Source organism: Pristiophorus japonicus, chromosome 18 (assembly GCF_044704955.1).
Source record: "Pristiophorus japonicus isolate sPriJap1 chromosome 18, sPriJap1.hap1, whole genome shotgun sequence".
NCBI lineage: Eukaryota > Metazoa > Chordata > Chondrichthyes > Pristiophoridae > Pristiophorus > Pristiophorus japonicus.
This window is the reverse complement of record NC_091994.1, coordinates 109,779,839-109,799,544: the sequence shown is the minus strand read 5'-3', so window position 1 is coordinate 109,799,544 and position 19,706 is coordinate 109,779,839. Positions and strand designations below refer to the sequence as shown.

At 45.5% G+C, this 19,706-nt stretch overlaps 1 protein-coding gene across 1 annotated transcript in view; it reads right to left on the bottom strand.

Moving 5' to 3' along the window:
- Window positions 1–8,239: 8,239 nt before the first annotated feature.
- Window positions 8,240–19,706, bottom strand: part of nmnat1 (nicotinamide nucleotide adenylyltransferase 1) — a 54,984-nt gene continuing 43,517 nt past the window's right edge. Inside the window, exons 8-10 of the mRNA XM_070860741.1 lie at window positions 17,919–18,097; window positions 12,276–12,377; window positions 8,240–8,698 (exon numbers count right to left, since the gene is read on the bottom strand). Coding sequence (XP_070716842.1) covers window positions 8,639–8,698; window positions 12,276–12,377; window positions 17,919–18,097 — 341 coding nt within the window. The 3' untranslated portion in view covers window positions 8,240–8,638. The remainder of the gene's footprint in view (window positions 8,699–12,275; window positions 12,378–17,918; window positions 18,098–19,706) is intronic.

The following is a 19,706-nucleotide window of genomic DNA, read 5'->3' as shown; positions in this document are numbered from 1 at the left end:
ATGCCATCTCTCCCCTCCCTCCCCCTTAGAGACACTAACTTACTTTGTGGGTTGGCTCAGAGACGTGGACCATATACAGTAGACATCTCAAATCTCTAGAGAAATACCACCAACGATGTCTCCGCAATATCCTGCAAAACCCCTGGGAGGACAGATGCACCAACATTAGTGTTATATATGAAGACTATAGATATACTCTCTGTGTAGTCACTGTATAGTTGCATAAGATGGAGACTTGTTTAACTGATGTACTATCAATAAGGTTTACACTGTGTAGACACAATGCTGGCACCACTAGAGGGTGCAACTGGTGGAGACCGGGGTTTCCTGCCCTGGTGGCAGGGGCTGTATAAAAGAGTTACGAATAAAGGACCAAGGTCACTACAGTTTGAGCACAACACATTGCCTTGTGGAGTCATTCATAAGTACATTACAGACATAAGAGTTAGTGTTCTCGACCCGGCCAACATTTCCAGCATCGAAGCACTGACCACACTCGACCAGCTCCGCTGGGCAGGGCCACATCGTCCGCATGCCCGACACGAGACTCCCAAAGCAAGCACTCTACTCAGAACTCCTACACGGCAAGCGAGCCAAGATGGAAACATTTCAAGGACACCCTCAAAGCCTCCTTGATAAACTGCAACATCCCCACCGACACCTGGGAATCCCTGGCTAAAGACCGCCCTAGGTGGAGGAGCTGCACCCGGGAGGGCACTGAGCACCTCGAGTCTCATCGCCGAGAGCATGCAGAAAACAAGCGCAGGCAGCGGAAAGAGCGTGCAGAAAACCTGTCCCACCCACCCTTTCCTTCAACCACTGTCTGCCCCATCTGTGACAGAGACTGTAATTCCCATATTGAACTGTTCAGTCACCTGAGAACTTGCTTTTAGAGTGGAAGCAAGTCTTCCTCGATTTCGAGGGACTGCCTATGATGATGATGATGATTGGATCCTGATTAAGCAATGCCTCAATTTCAAAATTCTCATCCTTATTTTCAAATCCCTCCATGGCCTCGCCCCTCCCTACCTCTGTAATCTCCTCCAGCCCCACAAACCCCCGAGATGTCTGCACTCCTCTAATTCTGCCCTCCTGAACATCCCTGATTATAATCGTTCAACCATTGGTGGCCGTGCCTTCAAGTGCCTGGGCCCCAAGCTCTGGAACTCCCTCTCTAAACCTCTCTGCTTCCCTACCTCCCTTTCTCCTTCAAGACGCTCCTTAAAACCTACCTCTTTGCCTAATATCTCCTTATGTGGCTCGGTGTCAAATTTTATATCATAATCTCCTGTGAAGCACCTTGGGATGTTTCAAGCTCTGATTGGGTCCCCTTGATCACAAGACCTGATTGCTGATTGGTCCCCTTGGAGGATAAGACACACCCAGCAGTTTCTCTGGAATGTGTAATTAGCACCGACCTGCCTACGTAATCAGTGACTTTGCAAATAAGGGGGGGGGTGATCATATGACTAGTCAGCTGACTTGAAATTGGCACGAGATTGCTTGAATTGTGTGGTGCAGACAGGGGTAAATGGTCTGGGCATAGTTGAGAGGAGCGAAACTTCAAGTGGTCTGTGGCTTGAGCAGAGCGCAAAGGTCCCTTAACTGAGAGTTGTGGCCAAGAGTCCAGAGAGGGGAGGAAACGAAAGAATAGCTCGGTTGACCATCGTTTTTCTCACCACTGTGGCAATGGGGCAAATAATTTACTTCCCAATATTCTGCTTCACAATTTAAAACATAGAAACATAGAAAATAGGTGCAGGAGTAGGCCATTCGGCCCTTCGAGCCTGCACCACCATTCAATATGATCATGGCTGATCATTCCCTCAGTACCCCTTTCCTCCTTTCTCTCCATACCCCTCGATCCCTTGAGCCATAAGGACCATATCTAACTCCCTCTTGAATATATCCAATGAACTGGCATCAACAACTCTCTGCGGTAGGGAATTCCACAGGTTAACAACTCTCTGAGTGAAGAAGTTTTTCCTCATCTCAGTCCTAAATGGCTTACCCCTTATCCTTAGACTATCTCCCCTGGTTCTAGACTTGCCCAACACTGGGAACATTCTTCCTGCATCTAACCTGTCCAGTCCTGTCAGAATTTTATATGTTTCTATGAGATCCCCTCTCATCCTTCTAAACTCCAATGTATAAAGGCCCAGTTGATCCAGTCTCTCCTCATATGTCAGTCCGGCCATCCCGGGAATCAGTCTGGTGAACCTTCGCTGCACTCCCTCAATAGCAAGAACGTCCTTCCTCAGATTAGGAGACCAAAACTGAACACAATATTCCAGGTGAAGCCTCACCAAGGCCCTGTACAACTGCAGTAAGACCTCCCTGCTCCTATACTCAAATCCCCTAGCTATGAAGGTTAACATACCATTTGCCTTCTTTACCGCCTGCTGTACCTGCATGCCAACTTTCAATGACTGATGTACCATGACACCTAAGTCTCGTTGCACCTCCCCTTTCCCTAATCTGCCACCATTCAGATAATATTCTGCCTTCGTGTTTTTGCCCCCAAAGTGGATAGCCTCACATTTATCCACATTATCTGCCACGCGCTTGACCTCTCACCTAACCTGTCCAAGTCACCCTGGCCAAACACAAGGAGATCAATGGCCGTTTAGTTTCATTTATACAAAATGTAGTAGAAATTGACAAGTAGATTGTCAAATCATCATAGACAGTCCCTCGAAGCAAGGATGACTTGCTTCCACGCCAAAAAGGGATGAGTTCACAGGTGTTTCAATGAAGGACCTAATATTCCAGATCCCGAACTACATCCTGAAGGATAGAAGATGCCTGTGCATGGATTTTTTTTAACGTGGACTGGCTGTTGCACACCAGGCACCACACGGGCTTGACAGAGCTAGGTCTTGGTCCAGTGGCAAGGATTAACCAAGACGACTGGAGACCAGCTCTGCTGCACGGACCTCTGCTGCGCACACATATTGCAGTGTGGGCTGGCCCGTGTTGCCCAAATATAAGTGTTCTGGTTGGTGTGGTGGGCCATACGTCACCAAGTAGCTATTCTTCATGTGGCAGCTTGTTTACATATTGTCAGCATTCAACCATGGGCGACAACAACAACAACTTATATTCATATATCGCCTTTAATGCAGCAAAAAATCCAAAGGCTCTTCACAGGAGCATCATAAAACAAAATTTGACACCGAGCCACATAAGGAGATATTGCAGCAGACTTGGTCAAAGAGGTAGCTTTTAAGGAACTTAAAGGACTTTAAAGGAAGAAAGAGAGATAGAGAGGTGGAGAGGTTTAGGGAGGGAATTCCAGAGCTTAGGACCCAGGCAGCAGAAGGCACGGCCACCGATGGTGGAGTGATTCTAATGTCTATAGTAGGCCTGCAATACCTCACCAAATGGCTGTACTTCATGTGACAATTTTTTTAGACACTACCAGTATTCAACCAAGGGTGGCAGTATACATAAACCTGATTCTGCTCCCACCTGACGTACATGCACCATATAGTTGCCCAGCAGAATTCACCCTGATCATCAGCAGGAATCCTGGGTGATGTTTGCTGATGTGACTAGGAGTACAAAGTCCATTTGAAATACAGTAATAGCTGCCACTTAACTGTCTCACTAGACTTTATAGCTAGGGAGTAAATGACAGCTTGAGGCTGAATGAAAACTAGATGTTAAGTGGTAGCTAGCTCATTTAGTTGCTTAACTATTTAAAGGACTGGTATTTATAGCAGTTTATCTTCTGGTATGATAAGCAGAACTTAAACAATAAAACCACTGTTCAGAGCTTTTCTCCATTTCAAGTTAGGGTTTAGAGTTATAACATTGCCGCTCAGTAAAACCAACACATTAATAAATATATGGGGGCAAAGTTGCCCCTTCGCCCCGATTGGGGCACACAATTTGAATTAACTGAATATTTCGTGCCCGGCGAAATGGGCTGCTAAATGTCGCTGAATTGGGGTTTTGTCTGAAAGAAATGTGCGGGGCAAATCGGAGGCGTGATTAATCTCCGCGGGGCGGTAACCCAGCATTAGCGAGGTTCAGCGTGATGCGGACGTGTCACATCGCGCTGATGCATCACAACGTCCCTCCCCTTCTTTTAAAGGGGAAGGCCACCGCGAACTCTGCAGCAGCTTTCCCGACGCCCGTTGGGCCACCAGGGAGGGTTTCGGCCGGGCCGGCGGCCTGGAACCCAAGAAGGGGGTGCCGGACTGCATGTTGGTGGCCCGGCTGAACCAGCGCCCGCCATTGTTGGGCAGACTGCAAAGTCAGCAGACAAAAAATAGATGGCGGCCGAGGCACAAGGCCCTCCCCTTTAAGAGCGGCCGGGACTGTCGTTGGCATCGCCTCACGCCAACCTCGTCAATTTCTCCCGCGTGGCGCAAAGGGGTCGGCACGGGGTGGTAAGGGGTCGGAGTCACCGTGTGCGTCCCTGCCCGGGGTAAAAAGTAGGGGGCGCAGCGCAAATCGGTTTTCGCCCTCGGCTTCCCAAGGGCAATTCCGGGCGGGTCACTTCCACTGTCTGTCCCCCGGGCGATAAATCAATAGCGCCCATTAGCACCAGGGCTATAAAAAGGGGCAAATCCGGCCCCATACTAACTAGCTAACCAGTTAGCTTCAACAACATCCACTGAATCTACTGGCACATTAAATACAAGCTAACATTGAATAGGGAAAAAAATGATGAGGCTATGTTTGCTATACTAGACCATATAGTTTGATAAGTAGCTTGAGCATTTATAGCGTTGACACTCAGACACTGAGGCTGAACTCAGAACTTCTATAAACCCAGCTGATTACAATTTGCATTTATATAGCAGCACCTTTAACGTAGTAAAACGTCCCAAGGCGCTTCACAGGAGTGTAACCAGAAAAAAATTTACCAAGGCAAAGAAGGAGACATTTGAACAGGTGACCAAAAACTTGGTCAAAGAGGTAGATTTTAAGGAGCACCTTAAAGGAGAAGAGAGAGGTGGAGATGTTTAGGAAGGGAATTCCAGATCTGAGGGCCTAGATGACATGGTGAGGTGAAGGAAGGAGGGATGCACAAGAGGCGAGAATTGGAGGAGGGCAGAGATCTCAGAGGATTGTAGGGCTGAAGATGGTTACAGATAGGGAGGAGTGAGAACATGGAGGGATATGAACATGAGGATGATAATTAAGATCACTGAGAGTAGATAAGCTCAATGCATTTCCCACCTTGCACACTTCAAAATGTGCAAGTTGTGAAATATTTGTGCATTAGCAAAATAGATATCAATAGAATCTACTTGTATTGTCAAACCAATGGTTCCAATACAATTACAATGGGAAAATGCTTTCCAGGAAAAAACAAAAAGGGAGGGGAGAAATTCCATTGCAGTGGAGCTGTGGAGTATGACGTTCTCTGCATACTGTGATTGTATTATATTCAATTGGGCAAGGATGTCGTATGTGTAGCCACATCAGATAACAGGAAATATACTTTGCAAGCATTTCCTGTACTGGAATAGCCAACTATTGGCTCCCAGAAGTATTTTAGCTCAGCTGAAGTTATATTGAACAGATGGTTTGTCAGATTCAGTGTGCTGAGCCTCTGGGGAGGCACTGGGCAGCAGCCAGCCATTTCCCCATGGCCACTGGTAGCGAGTGAACGATTAAAGTGTTGGCAGAGTCCAGGATTTTTCTTTGGCTTAAGTTCATCATTTGACTGCAAAGTATTTTCATTGGAGGGATTTAACCTTTTGTTTATGGGCTGGGATGAGAAAGGGGACAAAAAGTGGATTGATTCCCTGATGGAAAAGCCCCAGGCAAAAAGTAACTAGAAGTCCTCCATTATAAGACGGCGGGACTCAATATCGTGGGAGTTTTCTGGAGATACGAGAACTTCGAGAAATTCTTTGGCCTCAACTATATTGAAGTATAACTCTAAGTTCACTAGGTTGATTCCAGGGATAAGGGAGTTGACTTATGAGGAACAGTTGAGTTGGTTGGGTCTCTACTCTTTGGAATTCAGAAGAATGAGAGGTGATCTTATCAAAATGTATAAGATTATGAGGGGGCTTTTCAAGGTGGATGCAGAGAGGATGTTTCCACTCATAGGAGAGACTAGAACTAGAGGGCATGATCTTAGAATAAGGGGCCGCCCATTTAAAACAGAGATGAGGAGAAATTTCTTCTCTCAGAGGGTTGTAAATCTGTGGAATTCGCTGCCTCAGAGAGCTGTGGAAGCTGGGACATTGAATAAATTTAAGACAGAAATAGACAGTTTCTTAAACGATAAGGGGATAAGGGGTTATGGGGAGCGGGAGGGGACGTGGAGCTGAGTCCATGATCGGATCAGCCATGATCTTATTGAATGGCTGAACAGGCTTGAGGGGCCATATGGCCTATTCCTGTTCTTATTTCTTATGTTCTTATAATCAGATGAGTCCAGATGTATCCACCATGTAAAAATGTAAAAGCTATATTAAGAATGGTACTATGGGTTAACACTATCCTTTCACCTCCATGTTACAGCATAGTTTAATTGTGTCTCCCACAACTAGATGTCTCAGTAACTGTGCATAGTCATAAAGCAATTTGTTTCCTCCCCCACCCTGACATGTTTCTTTTGAGCTTTAGGACTGATTTTCAAATTAATCTGTGTTTTTTAATTGAAGAATTCAACATTTTCCTGCCATTTAAATGCTAAAAGTAGAACTTTGACAAACATTTGAAACCCCCTCGAGCTGTTTTAAAAAAAAGCTTTGAAAGATCGGAGTGACTCCTGCCAACGAACCGGACATGATCGGAGTGACTCCTGCCAACGAACCCGGAGCTGCGCAGAACAGACGGAGGATCTGGAAAGTACTGAAGCACATCACCAATAAAGATTCATTAATGTTGCGAGGTTTGGTTAATTTAACTTCATTTCATAAATATTACTATAGTTTGATTAATGTTACTAGGTTGGGTTAATGTTACTGATGATTTTTCCAGTTTGAGAACCGCTGTCTCTTAAGTATAAAGAGCTTTTAAAAATAAACTCACAGTTCTAATTTTATTTAAAATTAACAGCTCGAACAGAATTCGCTAAATCCGATTCTTTATTCTTAATTTTGGGAAGTCCGGCGACAACAACAAAAAATACTTGAAGTGCGCATGCGCGGCTACTTCCGGTTCGTTGGTAGCAGTCGCGCCCTTCAATATCCTCATACACATTACTGGGAATAGAAAAATCTCCCCACACTTACCAACTGTACCATTAAACAGGTCCATTAAAGCAAGACCATCAGCAGGCCGGGACCATTACAGGGAGCAGCGTGCGGCGGCATACCAATGCAGGGAGCAGCGCGTGCTGCTGTAGGAGCTGATTGCAGTGCGGGCAGGTGCAGCAGGAGGGGCGAAGGAGCGGCAAGAGTCCATAGAGGGAAGTGACCGGGACTCAGGAGAGGTGTGAATCTGGGGCCCAGAAAAGGCAAGGGCCCAGGGGCAGTACGGGCCAGCCCACACTGTGATATGTGTGTGCGCTCGGTCTGTGCAGCAAAGCTGGTCTCCAGTTAGTCTTGGGTAATCCTTGCCACTGGACCAAGATATAGCTCTGTCAAGCCCGTGTGGTGGCTGGTGTGTAACAGCCACCACATGTTAAAAAAAATCCAAGCACAGGCATCTTCCACCCTTCACGATATAGTTCGGGACATGGAATATTAGGTCTTTCATTGAAACACCTGTGAACTCATCCCTTTTTGGTGTGGAAGCAAGTCATCCTTGTTTCGAGAGACTGCCTATGAGGATGATAAACAGGATGAAGGGGAAAAGTGTTGAGAACATGAAATCTGTCAGAACTGTAATACCAATATATTGCAAGAGTTTTGTTCGAGTCATAGAATCATAGAATGGTTACAGCACAGAAGGAGGCTATTTGGCCCGTCGAACCCGTGCCCGCTCTCTGCAAGAGCACCTCAGCTCGTCCCACTCCCCCTGCCCTTTCGCCCATAAGGTTTGACTCCTCCACCACAGTTAGGTTGTAGTGTACAACTGTTCACCCTGGACGTTGCGAAGCTTGCTGTGATTGAGTGAAAGTGGGTAACGATTGTGGCTTAAAATAAAAGACCTGGCCAGAACTCTGCTCATTGTCCTTTTAGGAGAGCAGGAAAATGGAAATATGTTTTTACCTGTGCAAGAGGAGGAAAAACTCTATTTCAGTGTTTTTCCCTATGGAGTTTGATGGGAGAAGAACGAATAATGTTGAACTTATGTAAAAAAACAAAACACAGGACACACATTACTTTGCTAATCCTTTATGATTATCATATTCTCACATACAAGTGACACAATTGGCTTCACTTCTACCATGGCCTCCTATACAATAGCTTCCCAACAGATAGCCATATTCCAAGAGTGTAATGCCGCCAGAATGCGAATGTGAAGTTAATTACATATCCTGGAGCAGATCCGCACTGATCATCTGGGTATCTTAATTCTGCAATAATACAGAACGATAAGCCATTTCAAATGTGCTTCTTTATCACAGTGTGGTAATAAGAACATCCTTCCTTGAAACCCGAGGGTGATTCATAAATTAAGCACCTTGAGATTATTCATTGAAGAAAGACAGCCCAAAAAATTAGTCAAAATCACCATCATTAAGTTAATAGGCAGCGCATTTGGCATCTTCACCCTTTTATGCCGTGGACACTTTCTTATAAACTTGTCTGCATACTTGGTTCTCACAGCAGAGTTCCTAGAGAGAAGGAGATTGTCAGCTGATGGCCAGAAGCAGTGTTATCAATACTCAGCTGCTCAGATTGTGATGTAACCGATTACTGGAGCAGGTACAACCATCATGTCAAGATCAAGTTCATCAAGCTCTCATTTCCCCTATGCCTTGAATATAATCGTAACTATTTTAAGATATTACAATTTAGGAATCGTACTTCCCTATGTACCAAAGGCTAACAGCAATTATTATTATATCAGGACAAATCATGAGCTGTCTGAACACTTCATAGAATCGTAGAATGGTTACGGCATGGGTAAAAGGCCATTCAGCCCGTCGAGCCTGTGCCTAGTCTCAGCTAGTCCCACTTCCCCACCCTTTCCCTATAACCCTGCAATTTCTTTCCTTCAGATACTTATCCAGCTCCCTTTTGAAAAATAAAATTGAGCCTGCCTCCACCACCCTTTCTGGCAGTGCATTCCAGATCTTAACCACTCGCTGCGTAAAAAAGTTTTTTCTTACATTGCCCTTGGTTCATACAAGTTTACGGCACAGACGGAGGCCATTTGGCCCATCATGTCTGCGCTGGCTGATTTATAAAGCTATTCAGCCTAATCCCACTTTCCTGCTCTTGGTCCACAGCCTTGTAGATTACGGCACTTCAAGTGCACATATGTCCCTGCAAAATTCCTCCCACTGTGAAACTCCTCCCCCAGAAAAACTTAAACATGTCAGAGAGATAGCACCTGTGTACTGTGACTTTCAGTCTTTTTGGCAAAAAGGCAAACTGTGCAACTGCAAATCTTCACCTTCAAGTCAGTCTGATTAACCCTTTCCTTTCAATACATTTTTTTTAATTAAAAAAATACCTATAGCTACAAAAAAAACATCTATAGCAGCACAAATGTAAGCTGGTATGTATAGTTTTGCCGTGAACATAGAAACATAGAAAATAGGTGCAGGAGTAGGCCATTCAGCCCTTCAAGCCTGCACCACCATTCAATAAGATCATGGCTGATCATTCACCTCAGTACCCCTTTCCTGCTTTCTCTCCATACCCCTTGATCCCTTTAGCCGTAAGGGCCACGTCTAACTCCCTCTTGAATATATCCAATGAACTGCCATCAACGACTCTCTGTGGTAGAGAATTCCACAGGTTAACAACTCTCTGAGTGAAGAAGTTTCTCCTCGTCTCAGTCCTAAATGGCTTACCCCTTATCCTTAGATTGTGACCCCTAATTCTGGACTCCCCCAACATCGGGAACATTCTTCCTGCATCTAACCTGTCTAGTCCCGTCAGAATTTTATATGTTTCTATGAGATCCCCTCTCATGCTTCTAAACTCCAGTGAATAGAGGCCCAGTAACAGCAGCTTTCAAACTCTTCAGTCATAACGTGTAACTGGAATCTAAGTCAAGGCAATCTAACTGGGCGAGACTTGGCTTTTTGGAGAACTTAATAAAACAACTATTCATTGGGGGAGACCAAATGCAGACTGGGTGACCGCTTTGTGGAACACCTCCGTTCAATCCGTAAGCGTGACCCCGAGCTTCTGGTCGCCTGTCACTTTAATTCTCCCGCTCTGACCTCTGTCCCTTACACTGTTCCAATGAAGCTCAACATAAGCTTGAAGAACAGCACCTCATCTTTCTATTAGGCACTTTATAGCCTTCTGAACTCAACATCGAGCTCAACAATTTCAGACCATAACCTTGGCTCCCATGTTTTCAGATGGCAGCTGTTGATGATTCTGTTATCCCCATTTACACCCCCTCTAGATCCATCTTTTGTTTCTTAACTTGTCCCGTTACCATCTCCTTTTGCTTCGCACCATCATCCCTTTTGTCATTTAATCTCTCCTGCCTTCACCCTATCACAGACCTGTAACAGTCATCAACAGGTACAGAAAATAATCAAACAGGCTAATGGAACGCTGGTGTTTATATCTCGAGGACTAGGGCACAAGGGGGTAGAAGTTATGCTGCAGCTGTACAGAGCCCTGGTTAGCCCACACCTGGAGCACTGTGAGCAGTTCTGGGCCCCACATCTGGAGCACTGTGAGCAGTTCTGGGCCCACACCTGGAGCACTGGGAGCAGTTCTGGGCCCCACACCTGGAGCACTGTGAGCAGTTCTGGGCCCCACACCTGGAGCACTGTAAGCAGTTCTGGGCCCCACACCTGGAGCACTGGGAGCAGTTCTGGGCCCATACCTGGAGCATTGGGAGCAGTTCTGGGCCCCACACCTGGAGCACTGAGCAGTTCTGGGCCCCACACCTGGAGCACTGTGAGCAGTTCTGGGCCCCACACCTGGAGCACTGTGAGCAGTTCTGGGCCCACACCTGGAGCACTGTGAGCAGTTCTGGGCCCCACACCTGGAGCACAGTGAGCAGTCCTGGGCCCCACACCTGGAGCACTGAGCAGTTCTGGGCCCCACACCTGGAGCACTGTGAGCAGTTCTGGGCCCCACACCTGGAGCACTGTGAGCAGTTCTGGGCCCACACCTGGAGCACTGTGAGCAGTTCTGGGCCCCACACCTGGAGCACAGTGAGCAGTCCTGGGCCCCACACCTGGAGCACTGTGAACAGTTCTGGGCCCCACACCTGGAGCACTGGGAGTAGTTCCGGGCCCCACACCTGGAGCACTGTGAGCAGTTCTGGGCCCACACCTTAGGAAGGATATATTGGCCTTGGAGGGACTGCAGCGTAGGTTTACCAGAATGATACCCAGACTCCAGGGGTTAAGTTATGAGGAGCGATTACCCAAATTAGTGTTGTATTCCCTAGAATTTAGAAGGTTAATGGGTGATCTAATTGAAGTTTTTAGGATATTAAAGGGAACAGAGAGGGTAGATAGAGAGAAACTATTCCCGCTAATTGGGGAGTCTAGGACTAGGGAACATAGTCTAAAAATTAGAGCCAGACCTTTCAGGGGTGAAATTAGGAAACACTTCTACACACAAAGGATGGTAGAAGTTTGGAACTCTCTTCCGCAGATGCCAACTAATGTTACATCAATTGTTCATTTTAAATCGGAGATTGATAGATTTTTGTCAACAACAACAACCTGTATTTATATAGCATCTTTAACAGAGTGAAACGTCCCAAGGCGCTTCACAGGAATATTATAAGCCAAAAATGTAACACTTTTAAAATTATACTTCGGTGTACTGCATAGAAACGTGTTTGCTTGATGTAAAGCATTTTTTTCTCTTGACAACTGCAATAGTTTAACTTGAATTTTGTGTAAGAGAGCAAGCTTTTGCTACAATTGTTCACCAAATCCCACTGTTCTAGAATGAAAGACATAAAAAAAAAATAGGAGTTCTTTCAGATTGATACATGAGCACTGAAGACCATAGTTTCAACAATGTGTTTCCAAACATTGGGGGAGGGAGGAAATAACGAGATAAAGAAGCTGGAAAAATCCGACCATATATTCGAAGGTTTCTGGATTAAGGGCTACATTTGCAGAATTCTGGGAATAGGTAGCTGGGCTAGTTAAAGTTGCACAGAATGGAGAGAAGAATGAATGTCAACCACATACACAATTCTTCAGGAGCATTGCTGCTTATAAAGTGCTCTGAATCCTCGAGAGGACCTACCAGGTACAGTTCATCGCCCACCAGCCAGTGGGTCCATCCTCGAGTCTTCTTTTCTCCTTTTTGCACACAAACTAGTTTGTTGTTGTCCCATGTAACGAGAGACTGCAAAAAGAAAGCACGCACATGAAAGATTTCATCAAAACTCATCTTTCTGAATACGCCCATTGGATTTTACAGCTAGTTGCAAGAGATGTTGAGTGATACAAGAAGTGATGTTGAAACAGGACATTGATTAAGCCGCTGTTGGAGTATTGAATGCAGTTTTTGGCATCCCATTATAGGAAGGATCACTGAAAGTTAACGTGCAGGTACAGCAAGCAGTTAAAAAAGCAGATGGTATGTTTGTCTTTATTACAAGAGGATTTGAGTATAAGAGTAAAGACGTTTTACTGTAATTATATCGGGCCCTGGTGAGACCGCACCTGGAGTATTGTGTACAGTTTTGGTCTCCTTACCTAAGGAAGGATATACTTGCCATAGAGGGAGTGCAACGAAGGTTCACCAGACTGATTCCTGGGATGGGGGGATTGTCCTATGAGGAGAGATTGAGTAGACTAGGCCTATATTCTCTAGAGTTTAGAAGAATGAGAGGTGATCTCATTGAAACATACAACATTCTTACAGGGCTTGACAGGGTAGATGCAGGGAGGATGGTTCCCCCTGGCTGGGGAGTCTCGAACCAGGGAAACAGTCTCAGAATAAAGGGTCGGCCATTTAGGACAGAGATGAGGAGAAACCTCTTCACTCAGAGGGTGGTGAATCTTTGGAATTCTCTACCTCAGAGGGCTGTGGAGGTTCAGTCTTTGAGTATATTCAAGATGGAGATAAATAGATTTTTGGATATTAAAGGAATCGAGGGATATGGGCATAATGCAGGAAAGTGGAGTTGAGGTCGAAGATCAGCCATGATCTCATTGATTGGCGGAGCAGGCTCGAGGGGCTGAATGGCCGATTCCTGCTCCTAATTCTTATGTTCTTATGTTCTTATTCGAGCCTACGAAAGGCTACAACACAGGTTCAGTGGAATACGAGGAATGTGAGGTTACTATCGTGAAGAAAGGCTCATAAAATTGGGACTCTTTTGACGTGAACAGAGAGGGCTAAGGAATGGAATCAAAGAGATTCTCAAAATGATGGAAGGGTTGTTTCCACTGGTTGGCAAATCATTAACAAGGGGGCATTGGTTATCATTGGTTAGCATTGGGTTATCATTGGTTAGCATTGGTTAGCATTGGGTTATCATTGGTTAGCATTGGGTTATCATTGGTTATCATTGGTTAGCATTGGGTTATCATTGGTTAGCATTGGGTTATCAGTAGGAAAAAGAAGAGGAAAGTTAGAACTGTTGTAATTACACAGGTTTATTAGAATGTAATTTACGACATGTGGCTATTGAAGCAGAGACTACTGCATCAGTTAACAAAAATTGAGAAGCGTTTGAATATAAAAAAGAGAGCAGTCTATCTCCCATCGCATTGCACACGCGGTGGGGAGTGACAGTAATTTTGACTTTGTGCATTGGTGTAAAACGGGCCTGTGTTATATCCACTGACTTTAATGGAACTAAAAATCGGAAGCGATGTAAAACAGGCAGCCGACTCGCGATCGCCTCTTTAGCACAAAGTCAAGATTTACCTCAGGGAGTTAAGGTCAAGTATAGCCTTACAACAACAATTAGTCTTTATATAGCGCCTTTACCATAATAAAACGTCCCAAGCCGCTTCACAGGATTAGTGTAAGACAAAAAAAAATTGACACCGAGCCACATAAGGAGAAATTAGAGCTTGGTCAAAGCGGTAGGTTTTAAGGAGTGTCCTAAAGGAGGAGAGAGAGGTAGAGAGGTGGAGAGGTTTAGGGAGGGAGTTCCAGAGCTTGGGGCCCAGGCAACAGAAGGCCTTAAGGTGAAATGGGGTTAAGGGATGGAGGACACACAGACATAATTCAGTCCCCATTTAAAAATCAGAGGATTTGTTCTTTTTATATTTTCAATATAACTGTCCATGTAAACACTTAGGGGGAGAAATTCGGGCTATTGCGCCTCCCGACTTTTTGCTCGGGCGCGCACTGCTACTGACCTCCCCGAAATTTCACAGGAGTTTAGAGGCGACGGTAACCGGTAGCGCCCTGGGCAGCTGCGTGGGTGATCACGGCGTCATCACCGTGCGCAGCGACCCGTTTCCGCCCCGGAGCAAAAATTGGGCAGTGCCCACTGAAGCTGTAGGCCGCTCGCGGGGTGATAATTAAAGGGGAGGCGGGGAATTGAAAAACAAATGGCCGACTTACTGGTCGCGGCCTTCTGCTTCATCCATCGTGGGGGCTGTGCCGCCATCTTGCAACCCGGCGCGCCGCTCGTGCGCTGGGCTGCTGCCACGACAACCCCCGCTCCCTGGTGGTCCGACCATGGCTCCGTCTCCCATCTGCAGGGTCGACAGCTTGGCCCCTTCCCTTTAATAATGTATCCGTGTAGCATTGCGAACCTCCGCGCCCCATTCCCGCCCCACTGAACAAGTGGAGCACGATATTTTGCACTCCACTTGGTCGCGGAGGCGGTGAGCCCAATATAGGTCGCGGGGCGAGACCTCCGTGCCTGGCATGGGAACTCCCAAACGGGGCTCTGGCGAATTTCTCCCCCTAATTAGAACAGAACCAGCCTCTGTAAAATTATCGTGCTGCAATTACACCTTCCTGCCAGTGGTGGTGCTGCAGCACCTCAACCGAGAGTGATTAAAGCAATTTACCTTTACAGGACCTCGGCCCTGAATTCGTGGCCCCTACGGGCGAGTACAAGGAGGGTTTAGGCACGCGGAGCGCATGCGCCTAACCCTGGAACCTGTGATCTGCCAATGATCCTCGACAGATCGCACGCATCCGGATATAAAAGAGCCTCTGCGGGTGGAGAGTCAGGCGATTTGTTATTTGCCCAACTCCTGCCCAGCGAGTGCCCGTGAAATTCTTACGACAGATAGAAGCAGGTGTAAGGCTTGCTTTTATCGGCGTAAAACTTTTAAAGGTCACAAAAATATATATTTTTTCATACTTTAAACATTTAAATAAGGTAAGTTTATTTTTAGACCCTTTAAAATATGTAAATTTATTTTTCAAAAATGTACATTTTTGTTTTAAAAGTTAATTAAATTCCACTTTGATTCATTTTAAATATGTGATGTTTTTAAAAAAAAAAAAATTTTAAGTGTTTGTGTGTGTGTTTTTGGGGAATCCCCATTCATACTTATGGTGATTCCGTACATATGGAACTCACCATAAGTCTGAATGGGATCCCCTTACTTTGGCTGAGCCGGCCCATGTGATCCCAGGGACGTGTACGAAGTGCCCATGTCCCTAGGATACGCGGGCCTTTGCACAGAGGGCCAGGAACGCTGGTCTCCGAACCTCCGGGACCACCGGGTAGATCCGTAGAACATTTTCAGGTGGGAGGACTCTGCCCGTGGGAAGCCTCCGGCTGCAGTCTCTGGGCGATTAGTTTACAAAGGCAGTTTCCATTCAAACTGTGGACGCAGGAAATTATGAATGAAAAAAATTGACAGATGCAAGATTTTAAATATATGATAAATCTATCTCTCAAAGTGTTGCATGCGAGGAGTCAAGGCCAAGTATCATCTTCAGGTGAAGCAAGGGCCGGGAGCTGAAGATAACTGGATCAGGGAACACAAGCACTCTTAGAGTTCCCATTATAAATGCTTATGTTCCCACTTCTAACGGCTTTTGTGAACTTTAGCTCTTACAGTTTTGGTTTCCATATTTACGAAAGGATATACTTGCTTTGGAGGCAGTTCAGAGAAGGTTCACTAGGTTGATTCCGGGGAAGAGGGGGTTGACTTATGAGGAAAGGTTGAGTAGGTTGGGCTTCTACTCATTGGAATTCAGAAGAATGAGAGGTGATCTTATCGAAACATATAAGATTATGGGGGGGGGCTTGACAAGGTGGATGCAGAGAGGATGTTTCCACTGATGGGAGAGCTAGGGGGCATAATCTTAGAATAAGGGGCCGCCCATTTAAAACTGAGATGAGGAGGAATTTCTTCTCTCAGAGGGTTGTAAATCTGTGGAATTCGCTGCCTCAGAGCTGTGGAAGCTGGGTCATTGAATAAATTTAAGACAGAGATAGACAGTTTCTTAACCGATAAGGGGATAAGGGGTTATGGGAAGCGGGCAGGAAAGTGGAGCTGAGTCCATGATCGAATCAGCCATGATCGTATTAAATGGCGGAGCAGGCTCGAGGGGCCGTATGGCCTACTCCTGTTCCTATTTCTTATGTTCTTATGATTATATCCTCCCATGAGTGATTGTGATGCAGCACTTCTACGGGAGGGATTAAATGCAACATGTTTACTTCGAAATGATTCCATTGTAAATGTGGGCAAAGGAAATTATAACGGTAAATGATTGGCAGGTAGAGCACGCAGCTGTAAAATTTTTGATATCGATGGGTGAGTGGGAATAGAGCAGATAGCATCAGTAATGAGCTAGCATCTGTACACTGGAGCAATCAGTGTTCAATGTGCTGTAATGTCGATAGTGGGTTGAGTTTGTAAGGGACGATATGGCGAGGATTACCTCTGAATTGTTGTGTTGGGATTTACGAATTAATGAAAAGATATATTTTAATGAAAGCCTCAATATCCTTGTTTTGAATGATTTAAGCAATATGTACTGGAGTGTACCTTTTGTTGAAGATATCAGAATGAGTTTTAAGTGTTTAAGAATATTAGGAGCAGGAGTAGGCCATTTGGCCCCTCGAGCCTGCTCCGCCATTCAATAGGATTGTGGCTGATCTTCTACCTCAACTCCACTTTCCCGCCCGATCCCCATATCCCTTGATTCCCCGAGTCCAAAAATCTATCGATCTCAGCCTTGCATATACTCAACGACTGAGCATCCACAGCCCAGTCTTTACTGCCAACACAAGAGCTGACCGAAACATATTGAAAGAAGAAAAACGGGCAAGTTTGCAGCGAAGATGGTTCCAAGGAATATGGACGGACCATTTCCATCCCACCGTCCTCTGTGACTTAGATGGAAAATCTAAACGAGATTGGAAGCTTTTTTATTTCCTCTAACAATTGCCCAATTGACCCCCACCAACACTTGGAAACGGCAGCACAGCGGTTATGTTACTGGACTAGTAATCCAGAGGCCTGGACTAATGATCTATAGACGCAAGTACATGGCAGCTAAGGAATCTAAATTTACTTAATTAAATAAATCTGGAATTTTAAAAAAAACCTAGTATTAGTAATGGTGACCGTGAAACTACCGGATAGTCGTAAAAACCCATCTGGTTCACTAATGTTCTTTAGGGAAGGAAATCTGCCGCCCTTACCCGGTCTGGTCTATATGTGACTCCAGACCCACAGCAATGTGGTTGACTCTTAACTGCCCCCTGAAATGGCCCAGCGAGACACTCAGTTATAATGAACCACTGCGACAAAGTCAGCGTGTGGGAGCACCTTCACCACACGGGACTGCAGCGGTTCAAGAAGGTGGCTCATCACCACCTTCTCAAGGGGCAATTAGGGACGGGCAATAAATGCCGGCCTTGCCAGCGATGCCCACATCCCATGAACAAATACATTTTTTAAAATTGTTTCGCAACAATCTCACTGACAGGCGTGGGTTTCTTACCTTGCATTTGCGATTATCCAAACCTTTTGTATCTTCTTCAAATTCTTCTCCCACAGTAAACTGGACCTGATAGTTCCTGAATGTGCTTATTGTTTTGATAGTGAATGAATCCCCTTTCTGTTCAATAATCTTCTGAGGATGCAGCAGAGCAGCAATCTTACGAGTAGCATAGTCGATATCTGACAAAAGAAGGCTTTTGTATCAAATAAGCCTGCTTTAAACTGTGGAAGCAAAACAAATTCAGATTCTCCCAAATTTTTCAAAAACTATACAGCAGGTGAGGGCAGGAATGGCTGTGATGCCCCTTGGAGTCAAATAGCCCGAGGGCACTCGCCACCCAAGCTTACACGAGTAAATGTCGTTTGCGTCAAGCACTACAGGGAAACCCATAGATCCATAGCAAGACCGAGTCAACATTGTGCGGAGTGGCGGGGAGGAAACTGAAGAAAAAGATAAAGAACACACGAACAATGACGGACAGGTAAAGACCACCTGGTCCATCGAGTCTGTCCCACACAATCGCGATACCTTGTGCATCACCAACATATACACACTCCACCCTACCTGGAACCATGTGATCTCCTGGGAGAGGCAAAAAAAAGATAAAAAACCCAGGCCAAAATGGGAAAACAAAATCTGGGAAATTCCTCTCCGACCCATCCAGGCGATCGAAACTAGTCCTGGAGATCACTCGGGCCATTAAATTCCCTGCAGTACCTACCTTCTGTAAGAGTTAATCTCCGCCGCAGCCAGAAACAAATCCAGCTTTCGCTGGAAGGAATTCCGTGAGTCTGGATCCACCACATGAGAGGGCAGCTTGTTCCAGAGGTCTACTATTCTCTGGGAAAAGAACCACCTCCTGACATCTAACCTCGATCTAGTCCTGTACAAGTTAAATTTGTGACCCCTGGTCCAGCCGAACCTATTTAATTGAAATAAACTGTCAGTTGGAACACCATCTATTGCCTTCATTATCTTATAAACCTCAATCATATCCCTCCCTAAGTCTACGCTGCTCTAAGGTATAGAGTCCCAACTCATCAGCCTATCTTGATAATTAAGATACTTTAGACTTGGAATTAGCCTAGTGGCCCTCTTCTGCACCCTTTCCAGAGCCTCAATATCACTCACCATGTGAAGAGACCAAAACTGGACACACTATTCCAAGTGCGGCCTGACTAAGGTCTTGTACAAGGACAAAACAGTACACCTCGTCTTCCACCCAATTGTCCTATGGATACACCCCAACACCCGATTTGCTCTCGCTTTCGCTGCATGGCATTGCTCGTGTACCTTTAAGGATGTATGCACTAGAACGCTCTTTGTCCCTTGACATCTCAAGAAAGATGGATTACAAGAGTACATTAACATGGCAATATAGGTTAAAAACATCACAGCAAGGCATTTTGGCCAAGAAGATTTTATTAACAAGTATTCATAGAAACGTAGAATAATACATAGAAACATAGAAAATAGGTGCAGGAGTAGGCCATTCGGCCCTTCGAGCCTGCACCACCATTCAATATGATCATGGCTGATCGTTCACCTCAGTACCCCTTTCCTGCTTTCTCTCCATACTTCTTGATCCCTTTAGCCATAAGGGCCATATCTACCTCCCTCTTGAATATATCCAATACAGCACAGAAGGAGGCCATTCGACCCATCATTCCTATGCCAGCTCTTTGGTAGAGCTAGCCAATTAATCCCACTCCCCCGCTCTTTCCCCATAGCCCTGTCATTGTTTTCCCATAAAGTATTTATCCAATCCCCTTTTTGAATGTTACTATT